The 22,561-nt window shown below is 38.7% G+C and overlaps 1 protein-coding gene and 1 long non-coding RNA gene across 6 annotated transcripts in view; one reads left to right on the top strand and one right to left on the bottom strand.

Moving 5' to 3' along the window:
- The window catches only part of ralyl (RALY RNA binding protein like), a 113,311-nt gene that overhangs the window by 3,914 nt on the left and 86,836 nt on the right, over positions 1–22,561 (bottom strand). For 3 of the 4 annotated variants that reach the window (XM_016678489.1, XM_007565970.2, XM_016678488.1), the window contains 6 exons: positions 15,838–15,913; positions 13,810–13,857; positions 11,925–12,106; positions 7,651–7,764; positions 3,501–3,670; positions 1,451–1,489 (listed from right to left, as the gene is read on the bottom strand). In XM_016678489.1, the coding sequence (XP_016533975.1) occupies positions 1,457–1,489; positions 3,501–3,670; positions 7,651–7,764; positions 11,925–12,106; positions 13,810–13,857; positions 15,838–15,913 (623 nt within the window). In that variant the 3' untranslated portion in view covers positions 1,451–1,456. The remainder of the gene's footprint in view (positions 1–1,450; positions 1,490–3,500; positions 3,671–7,650; positions 7,765–11,924; positions 12,107–13,809; positions 13,858–15,837; positions 15,914–22,561) is intronic. The other variant, XM_016678490.1, reaches the window with a different exon arrangement.
- LOC107837869 (uncharacterized) overlaps positions 1–22,561 on the top strand; it is a 76,222-nt gene that overhangs the window by 18,462 nt on the left and 35,199 nt on the right. Inside the window, exon 4 of one of the 2 annotated variants that reach the window (XR_001663922.1) lies at positions 17,818–18,089. The exons of the other annotated variant lie outside the window; for it this stretch is intronic. This is a non-coding gene — a long non-coding RNA (uncharacterized LOC107837869). Of the gene's footprint in view, positions 1–17,817; positions 18,090–22,561 lie in introns of those variants that run through there. 2 annotated transcript variants of the gene reach the window in all.

Here is a 22,561-nt window from a genome sequence, read left to right as displayed (position 1 = left end):
TCCTGCATTATGCAAGCGAACATGAGAAGAGTGTCTGCCTTTCAACATGACAGCCGTCCAAAGCGCAGAGCCGCGCTGACGGCAGCCCTGGAGAATAAGAGAGGCTGAACGTCCCCGTACGTCTGCTTCAGTCCTACATCCATGTGAGGATGGGAATCAGATGCAAACTAGACCTTTTTTCCCCTCATGAGGAGCAAATATTGGAGGAGAAACTGAAGGCTGCAATTGAAGCTAAATTATTTTTTATAAACTGTTAATAGAAATGGAAAAACTCCTTTTTCTTTAAGAACAATGAAGGTACAATTTGATAAAAAGGTGAAGCCTTTTTCTGTGCAATACGAAGCAGGTTGTTTGAATGTGAATATATTTCTATACTGCAAAAACTCAAAATCTTACCACGTATTTCGGTCTAGTTTCTAGTGCAAATATCTTGGTACTCTTCAAATAAGACAAAACTTACCTACGATTAGATTTTTAGCAAGAAATAGGCTTGTTTGAAGTAAATAATTCCTTAATATTGATGAGAAATTACTTGCTCCATTGGCAGATATTTTCCCCGTGGGATAAGTCAATTTATCTGCAAGTTATTTTTCATCAACATTAAGGAATTATTGACTTAAAACAAACCTCTATATCTTACTGAAAAGTTATTTTTAAGTTAGTTTGCCTTATATCAAGTGTATTAAGATATCTGCAGACCAAAAATACTCAGTAAGATTTTGAGTTTTTGAGAAAAAATTGCAACAAGGTCCCAATTATGTACTATTGTGAAAAAGTGCAGAATCTTGTTGATTTTGCGTGAATTTCCACGATAATTCGCAAGAAACTGGAGGGATTGATTGATATAATTTGGCAGTAAGATAAAAACTCCATTGATTTGATTGATAAAATAATATTTAAGTACACTTAGTGTTTAGTCTGAAAAATAATCTCTTGGTGTAGAACTTAGAGGGCCACATAAAAGGCTGTGATGGGCCGTATTTGGCCCACGGGCCTCGAGTTTGTTCTGTTGCATATATGAACTGCATTGAATAAAATCCACTGATGTGTTTTGAATGTGACAAAATGAAAACGTTTGAGTGTTTGGATCATTATCCACACCATGCAGGCCATGATACTCTTTACTTTAGGCCCAGCCATTCACAGCCCCCCCAACCTCACAATTCAATTACATGAATGTTGTTTATCGGCTGTTCTGCCCCATTGAAATGCCATTAATGCTCCCTCTGCTGAACTCCATATTAGCTGCCCTTCAGCAAAGCCGGTTCTTTAAATGTCATGGAGCTTATGACTTCTGAGATGATTAACGAATGTTTAGAAATGCTCCACACACAGTTCATTGGCTACGTTTCAATCAGGTCCGGATGCAAGTCTTTTTAACGAGGAGTTTTGTTGGACAACCGCATGCTGTGACGGTCATAATGCAGACTTTTAAGTCCAGAGCTCTTACCTTTTCTCAGTTGTCGATGTCCGATACGTGGTTCTCTATCTGAAAGGCAGAAGGTGCAGAAAAAAGGACTGAGCGTACTCGCTGTACTTTCAGTTTCTCTAAAGGTCACGGCTGATATAAGCTCAACTGGAGCAGCCACTTACAAAGCAGTCTTTGTGATACATTATCATAAATTGTAATCAAGAAACCTTCAGGGAGCAAAATTGCTTTAATATGTTGCTGAAAAATAATCTCAAACAGGAAGGTAGAGGAAGCTTTTATGAAGAAAAGCCCAGCTTTGTTTACTGGGTTTATACTCGGTAAATGTAAAAGAATAAAAAAAATACATTTTAGTACTGTGATTACACAGATACTGAAGATTTACCCTTCGAACAGCAAAAATAATAGGTAGAAACATGGCTGACAAAAACACTAAAGCTACGTTCACACAGCAGATGTTAACGCTCAATTTTCATTTTTTTGTTTTGCTGAAAAGCATGCATAAGAAGAGAAGTAATAAATAATTTACAGGAATACTGTTAAACACTAAAGGTTTTTTTAAACGCTCTGGCTTCAGAGCTCTCTTAATAATTTCCAAAACATAATTTCAAGCCACAAGGGCATCGATTTGTGCAAAACATATTAAAAAAATACCAGAATTAAATTTTGCTTGTAAAGCATCAGCGACCTCCACCTTTTTAAATCTGCAGAAAACATGTAATACTTATAAAAGAAGAAAAAAACAAACCAATCTAGAGAACCTGCAGGTTTATCTTTGGTTAGAAAAACCACATGCAGATGAAAATAGGCTTCTAGTTGCAGTTTGCCTTTGGAATCAATGTTGACAAATGAGCGCTGGGAGCGCGGGCTCACTGGGATCAAATGGTTCAGTGGATTCAATCGATACCAGCTTTGAGAGAACAATCACATTAGAGGGAAGACTGATGAGACCCGCTTCTTCTCTGAAGTTATTGATTGATTTAATTTTCTGTTTTCTGCAAAGTGGGATTCAAACTGTTTTTTCTTTATTTGTAATGGAAAGCAGTAAAACACAATGTAATAACACCAACCTGGTCAAGAATTTAGAGTTTGTGGCCCAAATTTATCATGACATTCTGTTTGAAAGCTACCGGCTTAAAGCTGCAGTATGCAACTTTTTCTTTTACATATTTGTTAGAACTGTTACCGTGATGAAATAGTTTGTTATGAGACGGATAATCTGTGAGAAGCTCAATCTCCTCCATCTCCACCCTGAAAATGACCAATCAGAGCCAGGAGGCAGGTCTTAACGCTGTCAATCAACCCCATGTACGTACTGCTCAGGAAAATCAACTTACTGTTTCAGGAAAACCATCATTGCTGGCTATGCTAACTAGCCTAGTATTCACAATAGGATCTGAAAACTGTAGCAGAGAGCACAGGCGGGGAGGTGAAAGGAGATTGTGATTGACAGCGCTAAGACCCGCCTCCAGGCTGTGATTGGCTGCTTTTAGTCGGCCTCGAGGATACAGAGGAGCTCAATCTTTTTTCTTTTCCACAGATTATCTGTCTTATACCATATGGTCACAACATTTTGACCGGTTCAACAAATATGTAAAAAAAAAAGTTATTTTTTTAAATAAAAGTTACATCAGTTTTAAAAAATAATTTTTGACTTTTCTTTCTTACACTGGTTTAAACCCAATAACTCCTGAAACAAGCATTCTGAGACTCTAATCTTTTCAAGTCTGAACAGAAATCTCTTTCTGGCTTTCCTTCAGTGACCTTGTTGAAGAAAGAATAATCTGCTGCTCTACATCCACCACTTCACCGTAAATGTAGGGAATGCATTTGTGAAGCCTCCTGCTCCTACTGCATCGTATAAGTGTGCAGTGCGGGCCTCTGAAGAGCCTTTCTTCCATGGTTTCAGCCAGGGCAGACTGGAATAGAGTGTCATTTGCTCATGCGAAGCCCTGATCTGTCAGAAATGTGCTCATGAATAATTCTGGAAGATTAGCTTTCGGTCGGTGAAGGCTGTGCCGAGTTGAGATCTCCCAAAGTGCGTCAGCCCCGTCAACCTTTTTCCACTCACCAGATGGTGGCTGCCCTCCTCATCGTAGTCGTCCTCCCCTCCATCGGTCATCTCGCCCGCCTCCACGTCCAGCGCCCCCTCGCCTGCCTCCTCCCCAGAGTTTTCTGCCGTCTCCGACACAGACTCCTCGTGCAGGGAGTCGCAGTTGTCTTCGTATTTTCGTTGAGCCTCTGAAACGGAGCAGGGCACGGAAAATGAGAACCGACTGGACTTTTCTTTCATTCAGAAGGCAACAAGCACTTAGCCTAAACAGGTAACCAGGTTAAACCTGAACTAATAAGTCACTTTGAATAATATTTATATTAATAAACCGTTCACATTAATGAAATGTTGAATTAGTTCAGAGCACTGTTGATGAGATCTCCAAATTATTGTGAAAGGTTTAGGGAAAAATATGCTATAATAAAAATCAACAAGCAAATTTTGCATTGCACTCTTAGGGTGTCGTCACCCCTGATAGTCCAGTAGACTCGCTTCGATTAGGGACCAAAATATGCACCATTTTTTACATTTTCACACTGAACTGGGTCAAACAAACCAAAACCTTTGAAAAACCTGTTCCCCTCCTTGCCTGTGGGGGGCGCTGCACCAAGAACCACTAAAGGAAACCACATAGAAATCTCAGAAGACATTAAGCTCAACTTCCTTCTTCACAAAATATAAACAGAAATGGAGTGCAAGATTTTAGCAGTTTTATGATTTCTCTTTTGCCTTTAGTAAAAAACAAAACAAAGAAAAACAGGAGCCATTTCTCCAATTAGTGTTAAACACACAGGTTTGCTTTGGTTGTATTTACCCAGAATGCCCTGCAGTATAATCCACTTCCTGCTTTTGGAGACGTCTCCAATCCGCTTTACATTTACATTTTCATCCAAACCAAGAACCAGGTTCACCTGTTTGGTCTGGATTACGCATTCACACCTCCCCAAACAAACCAAACTCTTTATTGCAAGCAAACTGAACAGGGTTGGTGTGAATGCACCCTCAGACTTTCCTCCACTATGTGTTCTATGTGTTTTTAATTTTAGTTTGATGGTTTTGAAAGACAAGGTTTGTCCATTTTAACTGTGAAAAAATGTTAAACATGATGCAAGGATCCTAAACTAGATTAAAGCTATTTTAATTTGAAAAACGTTTATTATTCACAGGTCTAGAATAATTAAAGCCTGCAATAAATGTCTTGTAGGAACACAACCACAGTCAATCCATAATCAACACTCTGAGGGAAGTTGTTATTACTTTAATCTGGTCATAAACGGTGTAAAATCTATTTACGTTACCGGCTAAAAACTTTTAAGAAGGCATTAACGATAGAAATATTTCTATCTGTATTTGTGGAGACATTGGGAGGCGACATCTGTGCTTTCCACTGAGTTCAGGGGATTTTAGCAACACAATTTAATGCAAATTATTAGTTTGTAAATGATGTTCTTACGACAAAAACACAGAACTCTGGCTCTGTAATTTAAAGTTAATTGAAAACATAAATTGCAGAGTAGAACCTGGGAGATGAATGAAATAAAAATAATTAATTTGTAGCCAGAAAATGACTGGACTGCTTCTGGACTGTTTTTAGAAGCAGTAGAGACCCAAATGGAAGCACAAAAATGTGCAGAAAATGAATTTTGCATAAGAAGCTATTAGTTTCTGTAATTTAGAAACTTTTTTGCCAATAGCATTAGCAAATATAAATGTTTTTCACTTTAGTCAAACTGTAGCCAAGTGGGTACACTAACTATTGCTGATATGTTCCTGTTGTTTTTAAGTTTGTAGATTAAAATACAGTATAATAATAAATGGCAATAAATGTGTTCAGTTTTAAAAACTGAAATAAATTTGCCTGTGATGATTTACAGTATTTTCTAGCATCCAGACAGAGTCTGGTTGAATCGCCTAACGTGGAGGCGTCTGAACACCACATAATTAGCATAAATTAAATTACAAAAACTAAACACAGTGAAAAAGTGACCTACATTGTAGTACAGTGGATCCCCATCTATTAATGCTTCACCTTTCGCAGATTCAACTATTGGTAGATTTTTTTTTTTGGAACATAATTTCAAATAATTTGAGATAAATTTGCCCATTTGTGGATGTTTTAGTATAGAATGCTGCTTGGGAAGCTGAAACATCAGGCGCAATGCTACTCGACATGCTATTGGCTGCTGTTTACAAACCAGCCAATTCAGGAGTGCCACTTATTTTCATTCATGCTGATTGGCTGAACCCCCAAGAGAGGGAAAAAGGAAGCTAGCGCTAGAGCTAACACAGTTTCCACTGTGCGTATTAATGCACGTATGGAATAAGGAGTATTTTCAGATTCCAGATATTCATGGATGGTTGTTGTCCCTAACCCACTGTGTAGCAACTGAGTAATCTGGAATGAAACATTCACTGTTTCTCAAAGTCTAAATGAGCCTGTGTTTGCTTCAGCTCATTTATAAAGACCCTCTGTTGGTTTTATCTACCTGCTCAGCCTGTGTGTGTCTGGGTGGTCGTGTCTCACCCCTTGTTAGTCTTTTTGTTTACCCGTGTTCGACCAACCCGACCAATCAATGTGGCTGCTCCTCTTTCCCCTGAGCCAATGCTCCTCGACTCCTGCAATCACATGGACTGGGAGTGTTTGAGCTCCTTGCAAATTGTTTTCTCAGCCTCTGCATTTCCATATCCTGCATATGGATCCTCCATCTACTTCACCAGGGCAGCTTAATAGTCTTTTTTCCAGTGATATACAGCTGCCATGGATATAAATATAAGGCTACAGCTAAAGATTATTTTAGTATTCCACTGGGTATCGATTATTCTGTTGATTAGGTGAGTAATTGGATGAAATAAATTGGCACATTCTGCAGATTTTCTAACCACTTACCATCATTTCATACAATATTACAAATACTTATGAATTGCAACTAATTAAACTCCTTCCCTTCTTTTAAATAAAAGGTAACATTTTCTCCCCTAATATTCAATAACAGTATTCCTCTGGTGTACTCTTGATCATTTTTAACAAAAGACGCATCTGCAGCTAAAAAACAAATACTTCTAACATCGACATATGAAGAGCTCAGCGCTTTTCTGCTTGACTTATCAGTACAGCATCAGGCTGATCTGTTGACCATTTCTTTTATTAATAATTTGATAGCAAAAGGTGCTTAATAAACTGAGTGAAGCATATAACAAAACATAATTACAGAAAAATATGTTTTTTTTTTCTTAAATTCAAAATATATGCATTTTTTCTACAGTTTTTTTCTTAATCACTGCTCTGCTGTAGGGCTAAACAATAACTTAAAAATAATATGTATCATGATAGACATATGATCAATACCAGTAGATAATACGTTTGATATTTAATCGATTCAGTATTCACTGAACTCCGATCCAGAACCGCACGGCATTCTGGGATACGTAGGAAGACGAAAGACTTTAGCTGCTCAGCCTCTCACAACTAGCAAAGCAGGCATCAACTGTCTCACTTGCTCTTTGGTCGCCTAGCAACTCACTCATTCTACGGTTACCTAGCAACAACTTGCTGAGCAACTGGCCAGCAGCAGTCTAAGGTTCCGCTATTGCTCCTAATAACTTCTTAAAAATAAAAAAACAACAGCGAGGAGTGAAAACTGGATAAAACAGGAGAGGTCACACCACCCATTTGATAGCATTTCAAATATTTAAAACAAAAAAACTAATCAATAGTTATTGATAGACTGATATAAAATGAAATGCTTATATTTTGATATGATTTTCAGCCCTTTTTAGAGACTGTAAACTCAAGATAAAGATTTATCGACTACTAAATTAGTTGGTGAAATCTGAAGCCCTATGAGAATATGTGAGGAACTAACATGAAATAAGCCATACTCTGGGTGGAAAATCAGGTGACATGGCCTTTTCATTGCCTTTCCTGAATAACCTTCACAGTGATCTGCTGAGGTTGTCCCACAGTGTAGGACATCTATAAAGACCTCATTTAAACAGAGTCAGCGTGGGGCTGACATCTGTCTGCTGATATGACAGAGAGCTCTGCCGCTCTTATCTCCCAACATGTCAAAAAGACTTATGGCCAACGTGAGCGTTTTAATTTCCGTTTCCGTAACCGCTCGCCGCGCTCCGGTCTCCTCCCTCCCTTCGCCCCGTGTCTGCCGCTCACCGGATTCTGTCCTCTGCTGCTTCTCAATCTTCTCCAGGCGTCCCAGTAAAGAGTCGATCTTCATTTTGATCTGGGTGAGCTCTCGTTTAATGGTCTGGAGCTGGTCCGTCTTCACTGTAAGCACAAGAAGGAGCACAAAGGGTTACCTCAGGTAGCCCCAACTGGCTGGTTCTGGTTCTGCAGTAATTTAATTTTACTGTTTGATGTTTCTCATTAATCCCCTCATCACGCCGAGTCAAATCTTCCACGGGGAAAGAGCGTCTCAATCAGAACTTTACTGACAGGTTATCCAGCTAAGACTGAGGACGTGCTGCTTTTCAATTTAAAGATTAGTGCGCAGCTTACGCCCACCGTGCTGTGCAACGCTCCTTCATGTTTCCCCCCAAGCAGCGCCAGCATCTGAAAAAAAAACGGTGTTACAGTATGACATCGCAGACTCCGAAGCATGTATAATGTGGCTAAGGTCTTAGAAGCAAGTACCTACAGTTGAAACTAGATATAATACTATTTTAGTAAGAAATAGGAGCTTGTTTTAAGTAAGTAATTCCTTAATATTGACAGAACAGTGCGAGTTACATTGGCAGATTATTTCACTTATAACAAGACATTTTCCCACGTTATAAGTTAAATAATCTGCCAGTGAAACAAATACTTTATCAATTTTAAGGAATTATTTACTTAAAAGAAACTCCTATATCTTGCTGAAAATTACTTGTAAGTTTTGTCTTTGCACCAGAAATTAGACTAAAATTACTTGGTAAGATTTTGGGTTTTTGCAGTGTATTACTTGGTTTATTAATTTTAGAAATTGTGGAGTACTCATTACTTCTCATTGTTTAGCTTTATACTTTTAATATTGGAGATCCCCATCTTAAAAATCTAAACTATCCTTTATTATTACTGGATTATGTTCATTAATCCAAACCCGTCAACTGTAAAATTAAAATGAGATGATTACACCTTAGGAAATAAATCATTTTATTAGTCAAAATGCCTTTAAACAACCCATATATTTAGATATGTATGTTTATATTTTTACATAGGTCAGTGTTGAACGCTGCAGCATAATTTTACTCCCTCAGCCTACAGCGTCTGTTTACAGACTTTTAAGTAATTTGCGCTTTAGGTCTCAAGCTGTCTCTCAACAACGCACAGAGGATTTAAGTTGAGGGGCTGAAGCATAAGTGGATCATGTCAGAGTTTGAGACTTAACCTTGATATGTCATAAGGAAATAGGAAATAGCAGCTGAAAATAAAAGCACTTATCAGAGGAGCTGCCGCAATAAATTCAGACAGCTGAAACGAGGACGTGCTCGAGCTGAGCAGATTAAGGAACTCAGACCACGAGGTAATAACATAATCTTATTTCTCAACCCTCGGTGGATGAAGTGTGTCATATCTGAAGAGGCGGGCGGAAATACAGATGCTAAAAGTTGAGAAGAAAACAGAAAATTCGGCTTGACACCTATCAGATTCAATCTATAAACAAACCCACAAGTTCCTGCAAACCAGACGAAGGAAACGCGTAGGAAATAAAACAGAAACACACTAGTTTGTTATCAGGAAGGCGTGATCCTTTGATGTATGTGTATATGTACACCCACTCATCACGACATAGAGAAATCATGAATGAAACATAACTGTCTAAAAATAAAAAAAACAAAACGAATTCCCTGAGTGAGCTGCATGCCTCCTGAAGCACATTTTAATCTTTCATCGGTTTTCATACTGAAGCACAACAAAACAGCTGTCCCAGCAGGACCCAGTCCCCTCTGCTACACGTCCGTCAATGCAGGATGTTTTTTAGATGAAGCTGGAAGATTAATACATCCATGCAAAACAGAAAGAAAGCCCAGCAAATACGGCTGCACTGATTAGAATCCAAAGGTAATATGTAATAGGAAACACAGGAGCTGTTCTCATATTGTTTTCTAAAGCTGCTACTTATTCTTGATAAAATAAAAAAAGGGCAAAGACAGCAGATATATAATCATATCTAAGGCGGGGGGGATGGTAATGTGTTTCTATCTCCTGTATCGCCTACAAAACGGTATCTGTGAATACACTCTCTTTCCAAGTCCAGCGATATTCCGGCAATATTTCCGCCGGCTCTGGGAAGCTCACTGGGAGTGCTTTGATGATAAGACAGAGTGGAACAGTTTTTAATTTATCTGGACCTCCAGGCCCCTTTCCTTTTGTGTTATCAACTGCTAAGCTGCTGAGAGGAAACGTATACACTCGTATCTAGCAGATGATTCATCAACTGCATCTTAGATAGCTGCGCTTTCAGGGGAAGGGTACGGAAAAATCTGTTGTTATTTGGGAAGCTTCAGGGAAGCTTCAGGGGATGAGCAATTGGTCTAATTTTAGGCATTTTATGACCTCATTATGACAAACAAATATTCTATTTGAGGAATATTCAGTAAATCCTGCAAAACCGCACAAGAATACAATACTGAGTGACTTTTAAAGCTACAAGATGGTAATCAGTGTTACACAAATTAATTGCACATTAGTAAAGTTTAACCACACGATTGTAAGGCCACACTAGCGCTTTCTTAAATTATTCATGTCAGCTTTCCAGCAAAAATCCTGACCTGACTTTTTCATTATTTCAAATCCTCCAGACTTTATATAATATTTCCATTATTGCTTCACTTCCTTACAATAAAACTATCAGAACACGAAGCCTGAAAAGATCAGAAAGTTCTGCTTTGATTGAGAAGATCAAGAAAACAGACCTGAATAAAACTTTTTGCATTGAAAACTAAGAATGATCAGCGATAAAGTGACTCATTACCTAAATGAACCACATAAGGCAACGAAGGTCAAACACAGGCAGGCTTATGTTACAGAACACGACGCATCAGAATGCAGATAAAATCTTGGTCTTTTGTGGAGTTTGAATCCAATCCAAGTGCATGAGAGCTCATGCTTTCTTCAAGTCCAAAAATATGCATTTAACTTTAAAATAGAAGTGTGTGTGTGTGTGTGTGTGTGGATGGTGGTCTTGTCACGGACCAGCAACCGGTGAGATGGAGAACAGGCACAAGGGGAGGACCGTACATAAATACACTCATAGGCGCAATTTACAAAGACAAATTAACCTTATAAATTATTATTATCGCTAGAAAGACATAAACTTAGTTACTCAAGAGTAGCTTCTTAAAATACATGAATTAAAATATAAAGTGAGTCTTTTTGAATGTTATTTGAAAGGAACTGATCTAAAGGAACACAAAACTCCACACCAAGTGCAGAGAACTTATATTTTTTATGATAAATTTCACATCTTAAGATTTTGATTCATCATTGTCTCAATAAATTCCAATTGTTGATGTTTAAAAAACCCTAAAACGGTGTGTAATAAAATTATTTTTCCTTCTTTGCTTCCACTGTTCAATAAAGGTATATCAATACAGGAAGTCACTGTATGTATTTTAATAACACAATTAACATTTCACATTTTAATAACACAATTCACAATACTTCTTTTTGTCGTTTTTTTTTGCAATAGTACAACAAAATACTGTGATAAAACGTTTACTTCAGAGTGGTTAATGGATTATTCCTTTATTTGGGAGATTTGGCCCGGCTTCCTGCAGTGGAAATGCACCTAAAGCACAAATATAGTTGAACAGATATTATTTTGCTTATTTATTATTTTCTATTTGATTTGTTTTCCTAAGGTGAGTTATTAATTACAGGTTAACCTGCCAGCAGACGGATTATATATCCAAAATGTATTCTATCTTAGGAAAAGTCAATGCAAACCAGGACTTTTTATGGAAAATTAGTCTCCCCAATATACAGAAGCTCAGCTTAGAAACAGCAGAGAATTTATTGACTTTTTCCCCAAAAAAAGAGGACAGGAGATTGGCTTTTTTCCCCCATCGTGGCTGTAATAGCAGCTGCAGCAGAGTCCTCCTGACAGAACTCACCAAGCTGCTAACGCTGATAACACCGGCCGAGACTGCCAACTGTGAAACAAACAATTACACTAGATAGATAGAGACTAATGTTTGGGAAAGCACAGCTGACCCACAGAGATGTTCTCAATCTCGCTTTAATTACACCTAGCATGTTTTAATGCCTATCGAGTTAATTAGGGGAGCAAATTAGATCCAGATGTGTGCAGTCTGGCTGGAAAGACGACGAGAGTCGGCTCTGCGTTTTGCTTCAGCTTGTCCTGAACTGCAGGAGCACAGCTTGCAAAAATCGTGAGCGTAATTGGTGCAAAAAAAAAAGGAGTAGAAAAGTCTCGTTGTACGTACATTTGACACCTGAGGAGGAGGATGATGTTGGAGGTCTGGAGGATGAAGAGGAAGAAGAGGAGGATGTTTTGACAGGGAAGGAAGTCTTCCCACGGCGAGAGGAAGGAGCGAGGACCCTGGAGCGTTTCAGGGGGATCACAGCTCTGGGTGGGGGGGCCACTCTGCCGTGGTAATCGAAAAGCCTTGAGAGAAAGAAAAACCTGCATTATCACACTTATACTTTTTCTGTAAATCACAAGAGGCTTCATCACGTTGAGAGTCTGCCCATTTATTAGAGCTAAAAAGAGTTTCTATGGTTTATCTCACATCAGCCTTTTTTAAAGTCGACTCTCTCTTTTTCCCAGTATTGTATTTCAAGATAGATTTATCTCGGCTCTGTTTTTCAGACGGCAAAGGGAAACAAAGGGCAGAAATTACCGATTAAATCTATCAATATCTTCCGGTTTTTTTTGCTGTCGAGTTTCCAAGACCACTAAAAGGATGAGTTTCCCACTCCACAGATCCTCTGGATATGACGAGGATGAAAAGAAGAGGGAGCTAAATGTGAAATGAGGGCGTCATCTTTGATTGTTCTCAGTTACAAATGATGTCGCAGCTCAACCTCAACACGGCTGACATTTAGAAAATGGAAAGTGCCTCCACAGATAAGCGCTCTGATTGCCGCCGCTGAATAAACGAGTGAAAACAAAACGTTCCTTCATCAACGTGTTTAAGTCAGGCGCTCACATGTCCAACCATTTTGAGAAGATGACAGTTTCTGTTTTCAAGTGACTGTATTTGACTAGACGGAGAATTTTAATTAGCCGGATGCAAAAGAAGATGGTTTTCCATTTGCTGGTCCCCACACAAAACAAAAAGGGTTCTGCGAAGGCCTCAAAGATTTGCCAAAATTACAACATTTGTTACATTTTTATTTGGTTTGCTTTTGTGCTGCACTGTGTCAAATGATCCGTTTCCTCTCCTCGCCTGTGGCGGCGCTGGATCAAGAACCACTGAAGGAAATGACATGAAAACCACAGAAGAAGACGCGGAGTGCCGCGTCCTTAACGAAATGTAAACAAAAATGGAGTAGCGCCAAATTTGAGTATTTATTGGATTTTTCTTTTGTCTTTGGCAAAAGACTGAGCGTTAGATTCACACGTTTGTTTTGGTTGTATTTACCCAGAATGCCGTGCGCTGTAGTCCGCAATCTCCTTGGTGTTCAAGCTGCACCAGAGTTCAGTTCAAACGAACCGAGACCGCAGAGTTCAGGCGGACTGAAAGCTAATCAGAGGTCGATTGCGTGTTCACACCTCCCCAAACAAACTGGAGTTTGATTAAACTCTGGGCATAAACATCGAGGGAGGAACAGTACACAGACAAACAAACTCGCATACTTCCGTGACATCATGCTGTGGGAATGCTAGCCTTTAGCACTGACAGGAAAACCTGAGGTAATGGGAAGATAGATGGAGCTAAATACATGGGAATTGTCCTGTCAAAGTCCAGAGTGAACTGAAAATATGTGGACTTGACGTGATACTCTGAGACGCTCCATCCAGTCTGACTAAGCTGGAGATATTTCACAATAAAATAGAGAACAAATCAACCTCTGGATGTACGAAGCTGGTAGAGATTTATCCCACAAGACTAAAATTGTAGGCTCAGTAAAAACTCCCTGCACTTGTAAGATTTGACAACTTGTCTTGGTCTCTCACATAAAATCTCAACACAACACACCAAAGTTTGTGGTTGTAATGCGATAAAACATGGCAAATGTTAAAGGATTATAAATACTTCCTTTCCCAGTATTTCAGCTTTACCTTCCTGCAACATTAACTGAGACGGGATTGGCTCGGGTGACAGGTAGGAACAATCTTAAGATATAAAAACGGATGATGCATACCTGCTGTAGAAATCATCCCTGTAGTATTCGTAATCAAACTCGTAACCGCTACAAGAGAAACAGAAGAGACAAAGAGAAAAACTCTCTTACTCTCTGTAAGGTCAGCGGCTTTGTTTTCATTTGCTGTAAGCCATAATTATCGCACTGAGAGAAAGAAAGCACTGTGTGTAACACACATTCTGTCCGATAAAGATTTACCCTCACACCCTTAAATATTCAGCTGTATACTGAGAAATGCTCACATATCAAGGTGATTTACATCACAGGTAAAAAAAATAAAAACCTAAGTGGTTTCCTCATTGCTTACCTGAGATGAAAGCTAGCTTTCAGGGCCATGCACTTTCTGAAACTTTTATTAAGAATATGTTTTTTGCATATTTATTAAAACGGTCACTACATCCTGACAGTAGAACATGAGACAGTTCATCTGTGAAAAAATAATCAAACTTCTCCGCCTTCTCCCAAGTATAAGTAGAGAAATGGACAACTCAGTCAGAGCCAAGAGGTTAGTGCTGTCAATCACCCTTGTGTACGTGCTGTTCATGCCCTGCCCCTTACTCTCCGCTACACTTCAGCTGATTGCCCACACTGCAGACTGCTGTGAAAGCTCAGGGTAGTTAGCATTTTCACAGATGACGGAGGATAAACTGTTTTTCTGTAATGGTAAGTTGTTTCTCTGCCATTAGCACATTGACCAGCGCATACACGAACATGATTGACAGCACTAAGATCTTCCTCCTGAATCTGCAGATGAAAAAAGGAGCACAGGGAGGAGGTGGTAAACTCCATTTTCTTCCTTGGTTTCTTTTTTACTGATCATCTGTCTCTTAACATGGTGACATTTTGAACAAATATGTAAAAAACAAATTGTTTATAAAAGTCACGTACTTCTTTTTTCATCTTGTGGACGGATGGGGAACTTATTTCAGTAGCCGGATCTCTGCATGTACGCTTTTATTTTCCATAGAATGGAATGGATATTTTTATATTCTTTTGGGAAATCTTTCAATTCTTTACCTGCTACTAAAAGCCCTAGTCAGCTCTTCTTATCTTAGAAGAAAACCAAACTAGATGAGAAATGATGTTTGACTCACATTCGGCAGAAATTACTTTTTTATTCAATTTTACTTCAAGTTTTAATAGATTTCTTTGTTTTTGCTGTTTGTGTATTTTCTGTAATTTCAAAAAGATTAGAAAAACATTTTGATAATTGTGTTTTTTCCTCTTTTTGGATTAAAATGCTGAACTAGAACATTGAGCTAACTTTTTAATGTCATTCTGTTTTATTAGTATGTACTGTGAAAGTTTCATACTGTTAAAAAAACTCCAGAAATAGAAAATAAATGACTTTAGGAGATTAAAAATGTGGATGGCGCTTGAAATGAAAAAAGAATGAAAATAAAACAGTCCAGTTTCTCGTGCAGGAATTTAAATTAGGATTTATGTCGTTTCATTTTGGAGAAATCTCTCTCTTTTGTGGTCTGTAATTACCATTTCACATTCTTCTCGCAGCAACAAAATGCAAATGAGGATCCATGGCAGCACTACACAAGCTGATAAATGAGTTAAATAAGACGTGTAAAGAAACAAACTATCAATAAAAGCAGGAGTTAATTGGTTGGATTGTTAACTTTAGGGAAAGTATGAGAAAACATACGAAACAAATCTGGACCTTTGTCATGTTAGACGCCAGTAAATATGCAGTCCGGGTTCTCCACGAAATGAAACGCGCACTGGGCAGAAAATCGGGGTCATGCTTAATGAAGCTCACACAACATTAATTCCTCTGAGCTTTCGCTGCTTTTGCTGTATAAACTGAAGTCAGGCCCCAGAAATGCAAAAATCATGCCGTTAATTGGAAATGCGAGGTTCAAACGAGGGGAAGGAGGGAAGCATAATAAGGAATCCTCATATTTTAAAGATTACAGCAGATTTACATCAGCAGCAGCAGCCGGATGCGAAAGCAGGTTAATATTCATGACAGTGGTGAAGGAACTCGCTGAATGTTGAAAGGAGGACGAGTCGTACCTGTAAACAGCTGAGAGCGGCCGCTTGGAGCCGCCTTTGGGCCTGTAAGGCTTGGGCTCGCCCGCCATGTTTATGTCTGTAAGAACAAAGAGAGAAAAAAAACTCATCAGTCAAGGTACACTGAAGGAAAATTCACAGATAACACTCCACACGGCAAAAATAAAATGTTACCCTTCAATCTGGGTTGTCTAATTAAGACAATGTGGAAGAGTCTAAAAACTTCCCACATTTCTGCAAAATCTGCTTCCAGAAATAATATTTTTATCAGGCAGCTCTGATCATTTTCTGATAAACGCTTCACTGATTGTAAGGCCACTTATTTCTAACATGAATCTGAATCATCCTGGCTTCAGAATACACCCGATTCAATTTATTGACGTTAAATAAGTAAGAAAAAAAAGAGAAATAGTGGAAATGTGCAGAGGCTGAAGTCCTTGATGCCGTCATCCCTAGTTATGGGATGACAGCATCCTTCTTTCTCCAGGCTATTTCCTGTCAATTTACTGCTCAAAATGCAACAAAATCTAAAAAAAGAGAGTAAACTAACAATAAAGTATTCACTTTAAGATGTATCTCTCAGAGAAACGGCTTCGGATTATGATGACAGTGCTGAACAAACCTTTAAAAAAAATTAGAAAGACGTTCAACTCTACGTCATAAGGGAACAACTCCAGTACTGTAAAAAGAGAAGATTTGTTTTTATACATGAGTCAATAACGGACAATGATCAGGCTCCAATGTAATCTAGATTTACTTTGCTTATTTTGGATGCCAAATTTAATTTCCATACAGCCAATAATGTCTGAAGCAGTTGTTTATGCACCTTTTAGATAAGCAGCGACAAAAATTATGAGCATATCATGAAGATGATTAAGGATTAAAATGAGAAAGGAGATAAAAGGCACAAAAAATGCAGTAATGTCAGAGTTTAATTTGAAAAAATCCTTTTTAATAAAATTGTGGAGATGCCGCCCCTTCCCCTACCTGGATTGTATTAGGATTTACTTTACAAAAAGTGATTTAAAATACATTATTCTGTTTTCTCTCTGTCCATGTATATATTATTTATGCACAAAAATGTTTGAGATTGAATAAATGAATATTATCTTTAATTTTATTCAACCTTATATGGCAGTTTTAGCATCAGTATTAAAAGTTGTATTAAGTGAGCTAAAGTTTTATGCACAAGACGTAATGTAGGCAGTGCAAATATTCTCTTTTAAATGTTAACATGATGCAATAAAAGCTGTGAAAAATGAAAGAGTCGAAGCAAAAAGTGAGAAAACTCTTTCCTTGTAAATTGACTAAAGGCAGCGCAAGAATCCCATCATATTCTTCTTTTTATGTTGTCCCTGAGATCACACTCACAGAAGCACTCGAGAGGCTGCTTCATAACCGATTCCAGTTAATGACTTAACAGAAATATTGTCATGAACATTGCAGAGACTTAAACCTTGTTGTAAAGTTATTTTAAATAGGAGCTCAGGATAAATCCCTTATAGACCTTAAAGATGTTCTCTGACACTTTTAGCCTTACAGCTGTACATATTTGCTTAAATATTTCATGCCTCTGCTTTTCCGATGCCAAATAAAAGGAGGCGCCCAAATCCCTGAGAGTGGGATGGCACTGGAGTAGAAATAAGCTGCTGGCGAACTCCTTCTACCAGAGGAAAGGAGATTAAATCCGGGTGTTTTTGTACGCTCACTACTTAAGAGTGGAACGACTGGATGAGCGTGTTTTTGTGTCAGCATGCTTGATAGAGTTTGACCTCTGTGCCGACTTACAAGATAATTACAGTTTTGCTCATTAACCTGGAGGTTTACCGACATCGGAGGCAAACCTTCAATTAGCGCCAAGCAGCCAGCATAGCAATTATATCATCCAAAACCCCCAAAGCAATTAAAACAATCACAGACGCAACAAGTTTGATGTAAACAACGTGTGCCTCATATCCCTCCTGCTCTGCGTTGGGATTTTAGGTAACGGTGCTGCAACAGCTTCGACATTCGCTGAGTGAAGCCGTCAGGAAACGTGAGGCGCAAACACCAAGTTCAGAGCAGAAAGGTAAAGATTTCCTGGACCTTCTAGTTTCCAACACTCAAATATGGTCACAAGATAAGGATCAGAACTGAAACTCAAGAACCACAGCTGCAGGCAGCTTCTTTCCTGAGCGTCCGAGATCAACATTAGACATAAGATGAAGAGTAAAACCTCTGCTTCCCCTCTTAAAAATGAGGCTGCATTCACACAAGCCCCATTTAGTTCGCTTTAATTGAACTTTAGCTGGTTTAACTAGAAACTCTTCATTTGGGGAAGCGTGAATGTGTGATCAAACTCTGAATCTAGGCCTCGGTTTGGTTGAAGTGATCCCTGGTTCAGTTCGAATGGATGTGAACACCAAGCAAACCAGAGATCCCTTCAAAAGCAGGAAGTGAACTATAATGCAGAGCATTCTGGGTAAATACAACCAAAACAAAAGTGTGAGTCTATCGCTAACGGGAGAAATGACAAAAGAGAAATCCTACAACTGCTAAAATCTGACGCCACTCCTTTTTTCCTTACATTTCATGAAGTAAAGGAAGTTGCACTTGGTGACTTCTTCAGGGGTTTTGGTGCAGCGCCCCCCACAGGTGAGGGGGTGGAACAAGTTTTTCAAAGGGTTTGGATCGTTTGACACAGTGGAGTGTAAAAGCGAACTTTGGTCTCCAATTGTACAAAGTCTACCAGATGATCAGGTGTGAAAACAGAAGAAGTTGAGGCCATTTATTCAGGATTCCTTTCTGCAAGGATCGCAAAAACCGATCACTTCTTTTCCAGAAGCATCTTTCAGAAACAGGCAGAAGAGACACTGGTTTGATGAATTAATGAGTGAGTAAACAAACTGATGGATCAAAAGGATAAGACTGATAGATGGGATTATTAATAGATTGAAAGATGGATAAATTAATTGATGAGCAAAACAACAGATGGATCGGACATGCTGTGAAGACCGACTGCAGTTTATTCTCTCTGAACACGTTGTTCCCCTGCAGCCACAAACTCTCCCCAGTGTATGTATGAGCAGTTCCCTCGGTAAGTGACCACACTGGTTGTTTTTTTTTTCTTTACTTAGTTTCCTCCCTTTGTTCTGTTGTTCTGACTTGTTTGGCAGCTCGATGTGCAGCTGGGGGAGCCAGAGAAGGAGATGGAGCTGTCTGTGGTGCTGCATAAGTTAAAGAGGCTTCTTAAGGTTTCTGTCTCTGCTCTAAAAACAAAAAGACGGCTCCAGCTCGCAGCTATGTAAATGTGCACATGATGCAACGTGAATTTTGATGCCCTAACAACTTGCTTAGGCAGGTTTGAGCTTGATTCTCCTTTACTGTTATTCTCAAAAGGAAGGTCCCTGTCCGTCAGCAGAGACTGCGAGGAGCAGAGCAATGTTTCTTTAAGTGAGCATTGTTATGGGCAAAAAAAAAGAAGAAGAATAAAACTGCAGCGGAAAGACCGAGCCACGGAGTGTAAGTAATCACCCAGACAGGCTTGTGTTCCTCTGTCAGGAAAACAAGGATCCGTGACTCCCCGGAGGAAGCTGCCCATGTGTTTTATTGGTCTCATTTGTTGCCTTACATCTCTGTCTCCCTCACCCTCCTCTTCCTCGTGCATCCTTCTGTAACCTGAGCATCATCCAATCCTTCAACGTCTCCTCCATCTCCTTCACATTCACAAAAGACAATATCTAACCTCGATCACCCTCCGTCGCCCTATCAGACGGTGCGTTTCGTCTCTCCGTCTCTTCACACTGAGGCGGCTCATTACGAGACGTTTCAGAGCTGCGGGGCCTTTTCTGCGCGACACCTGCACAGCTGAAGAAAGCTCCCACTTCCCATCTCCTTTCATTAGCAAGGGTGGAGAAACAGCAGCGCAATAAAAAGGATGCGCTCCCCAATAAATCGAGGCTATAAGCCGAGATGTAAGACAATTTACTGGAAACAAAAACAGAAAAGTGAACGGAGGGGAATGCAAATCTTATTCCTGGAGGGAGTGTGAGCTGTCGGACCGGAGGAAGCCGCAACAAATCCGACTCTGTCTCCGCAGCTTCATCTTCCTCTCTGAAAATCTCTCCCCCTCCTTCAGACGGAACAAGGGGAACACCAGCTAATAGCCCGAGGCTCAGCGCGGCGCTAACAGGCGATGGCTAGCAGGAGTCAACAGAAGGTCAGAAGGGGCTGGATGGAGGCTGTTTCAGTGACAGCACCGACACGTTTGGCGTTTTAGGTGTTTACTGAAAGATTTAAGGATTCCCGAGGCTCATTTTGTGAATCCAGAAATGACAGTTTATTTGTGATTCAGTTAAATATTTTAGTGAATTATTTTTCTGTAGACTATTCATACAACAAATCGGATTTAAAAAAATCAGCACATGCTGCATGCGTTTCATTTAATCACTTTAGCCATTTCTGCATAAAATTAGTAAAAAAAAGTAATTTCTTTTTTAAAAAAAAAACACATATTGCTAAAAATCCAATTACACAGCATTCTTTTATAATCTGAGAAACTGATATTTTAAGTAGTCTCTTAATTTTTCCATAGCTATATGTTTATTTTTTATACAGTTTTGGCCAAATTTCTGCTCCAACTCTGTTGTTCTTTCAGAAAATGACCTTTTCTGAGTCCTGCATACTCAAGTTAACGATTAATTGATAATTTAAAAAAAAAATCAACAGTTGTAAGTAGTTAAATGTGTGATTTTGATTTAGATACAAAGCAAAGATGTTTTGTTTTTGCCTCATAAACATGACTTAGATCAACATATTTTAACAAAAATAACCTGAGAAAATACCAAAAGCAGTTAAAGAAAAAGCTAGCCTAAAGCAAAAGTAAAGAAAACAACTCCCAGTGAATTGTGCTAGTGGTTTTAGCTCCAGGTATTCAGGCCTATAGCAACATTCAGCACCTGAAACAGAAACTGTTTGCAGCTCCAAGTAACCAACACAATTCTAATGAATGATTTCTCTATTCTAAGCATATTATTTTTGGTTTTTGTTTCTATTAAGAAAAGGATTAGAATTGAAATGAGTCAGCTGCATTACATAATGATTAAACAAAAAAGAGAAAGAGAATGACCTTGTTAGGAATTACACCCACTGTAAGCCAGAGAGCGGTAATTTTCCTGTCAAGCTACAGCGTGTTTCTGTGAGAAAATAAGAGAAATATCCAGCCTACTAAAAAACACCTTGGCAACTGACTTTGTTGGTTTCCATTGCTGCAAATGACCTGTTTGTACACCAGCAGCGAAGAAACATAGAGGCTATAATTGAGACAATAGCAATTCATGTGTGCGTGTGAGTGTGTGTGTGTGCCTTTATCCACAGACTGGAAACAAACAGGTGAAGAATCAGTTTTTCAAAAGAAAAGAAAATCTTTATCAGCTGTTTCACATGCTTTATCTTATTTAGTATCAAAGAGTTTTAATTTTTTTCCCTGTATTATGATAGCCTTATTCAGAAGCTGTTTGGGTTAATCTTCAGATAAAATGACCAGTAAGACAAAGAGAATGTTTGCAACATAACGGCATTTATTGTACCATTTGAATTTCTGCAGAAATCACATTAAAAGATTAAAGATCTATTCTGGACTTATTTCCAAAGTGAGGCAAACATTGAAGATTAAAATCAGACGAGGCTTTGTGTGAGTGTAATGTTGCTACGCAGTAAAACTAGGCTCATTATTAGCAATTATATGCTCTGTTATAATCCTGTTTCAAGTTGCCATGCTCCAATTGCTAATTTAGTAAAAAGACAGACAAAGAAACCATCCAGTTCTGTGCTAATTTTATATATAGAGACTTGAAAAGCCACAAAAAAGAATAAAAAAAATAATTCACAAAATTTATAGTACTCAATTATACTGCTCTCAAGTACAAGAAAATATGAACTTAAAAATCCCTAAAACATTTGCCATCGCCTTGCTTTTACCATTCTTATAAAGATATTGTTATATATTTAATATATATTACAATGTTTTTCTTTCTGTAGTGCTTAAGAAACATTTGCCTCCATGGTGAACCGAGGCTGCAGTCTATTATAGCTTCATAATCAGGTGAAAAAGTTGGTACATTTGAGCAGGCAAAGGCAGGATTTGATTATTTATTTTTTAATTAAAAGTAATTTAGCAGTTATCTGTACAGTTTTAAGGTGCATGAAGGACCATCATTCATTTGTGAAAGCGATAAACGAAAAGAAAAAAAAACTAAGTAGTAGAAATCCTAGTAGAGTGGCTACCAATTACTGCAAAAACACAAAATCCCACCAAGTATGTTGGTCTAGTTTCTAGTGCAGGTTGGCATTAGCCGCACAGGGACGCCCACTAGAAGGAAACAAACGCACCCAGTACAACACTTTCATTCTATTGGCTGAGAGGTTGCTAGGTGATGGTACTTTTCTGTTCCAAGTGCAAGCAGAAAATTATTTGCAAACGGGCAGAGGTTTGATCTGAGCAGAGACGAGTTTCGAGCGCGAGGAGAAACGTTTGAGAGAACACAGTGAATATTTGAAAGGGAGCAGAAGTTTTGAGTACAAGAATTACAAGTTTCCGAAAGAAAGAAATTAAGTCCTGCTTTCAAACTGGAAAGGTAAGCGCAGGGATAAGAGACACAAAATCCTGCTTTCAGACTGAAAATATGTGCCATCGAATTATGGCAGAAAAATCCCCCCCATAAAATAAGCTCTTATATCTTAATGAAAA

The sequence above is a fragment of the Poecilia formosa genome, unplaced genomic scaffold (assembly GCF_000485575.1).
Source record: "Poecilia formosa unplaced genomic scaffold, Poecilia_formosa-5.1.2 Scaffold184, whole genome shotgun sequence".
NCBI lineage: Eukaryota > Metazoa > Chordata > Actinopteri > Cyprinodontiformes > Poeciliidae > Poecilia > Poecilia formosa.
Note: the sequence above shows the minus strand (reverse complement) of the source record. Positions and strands in the feature narration are given on the sequence as shown.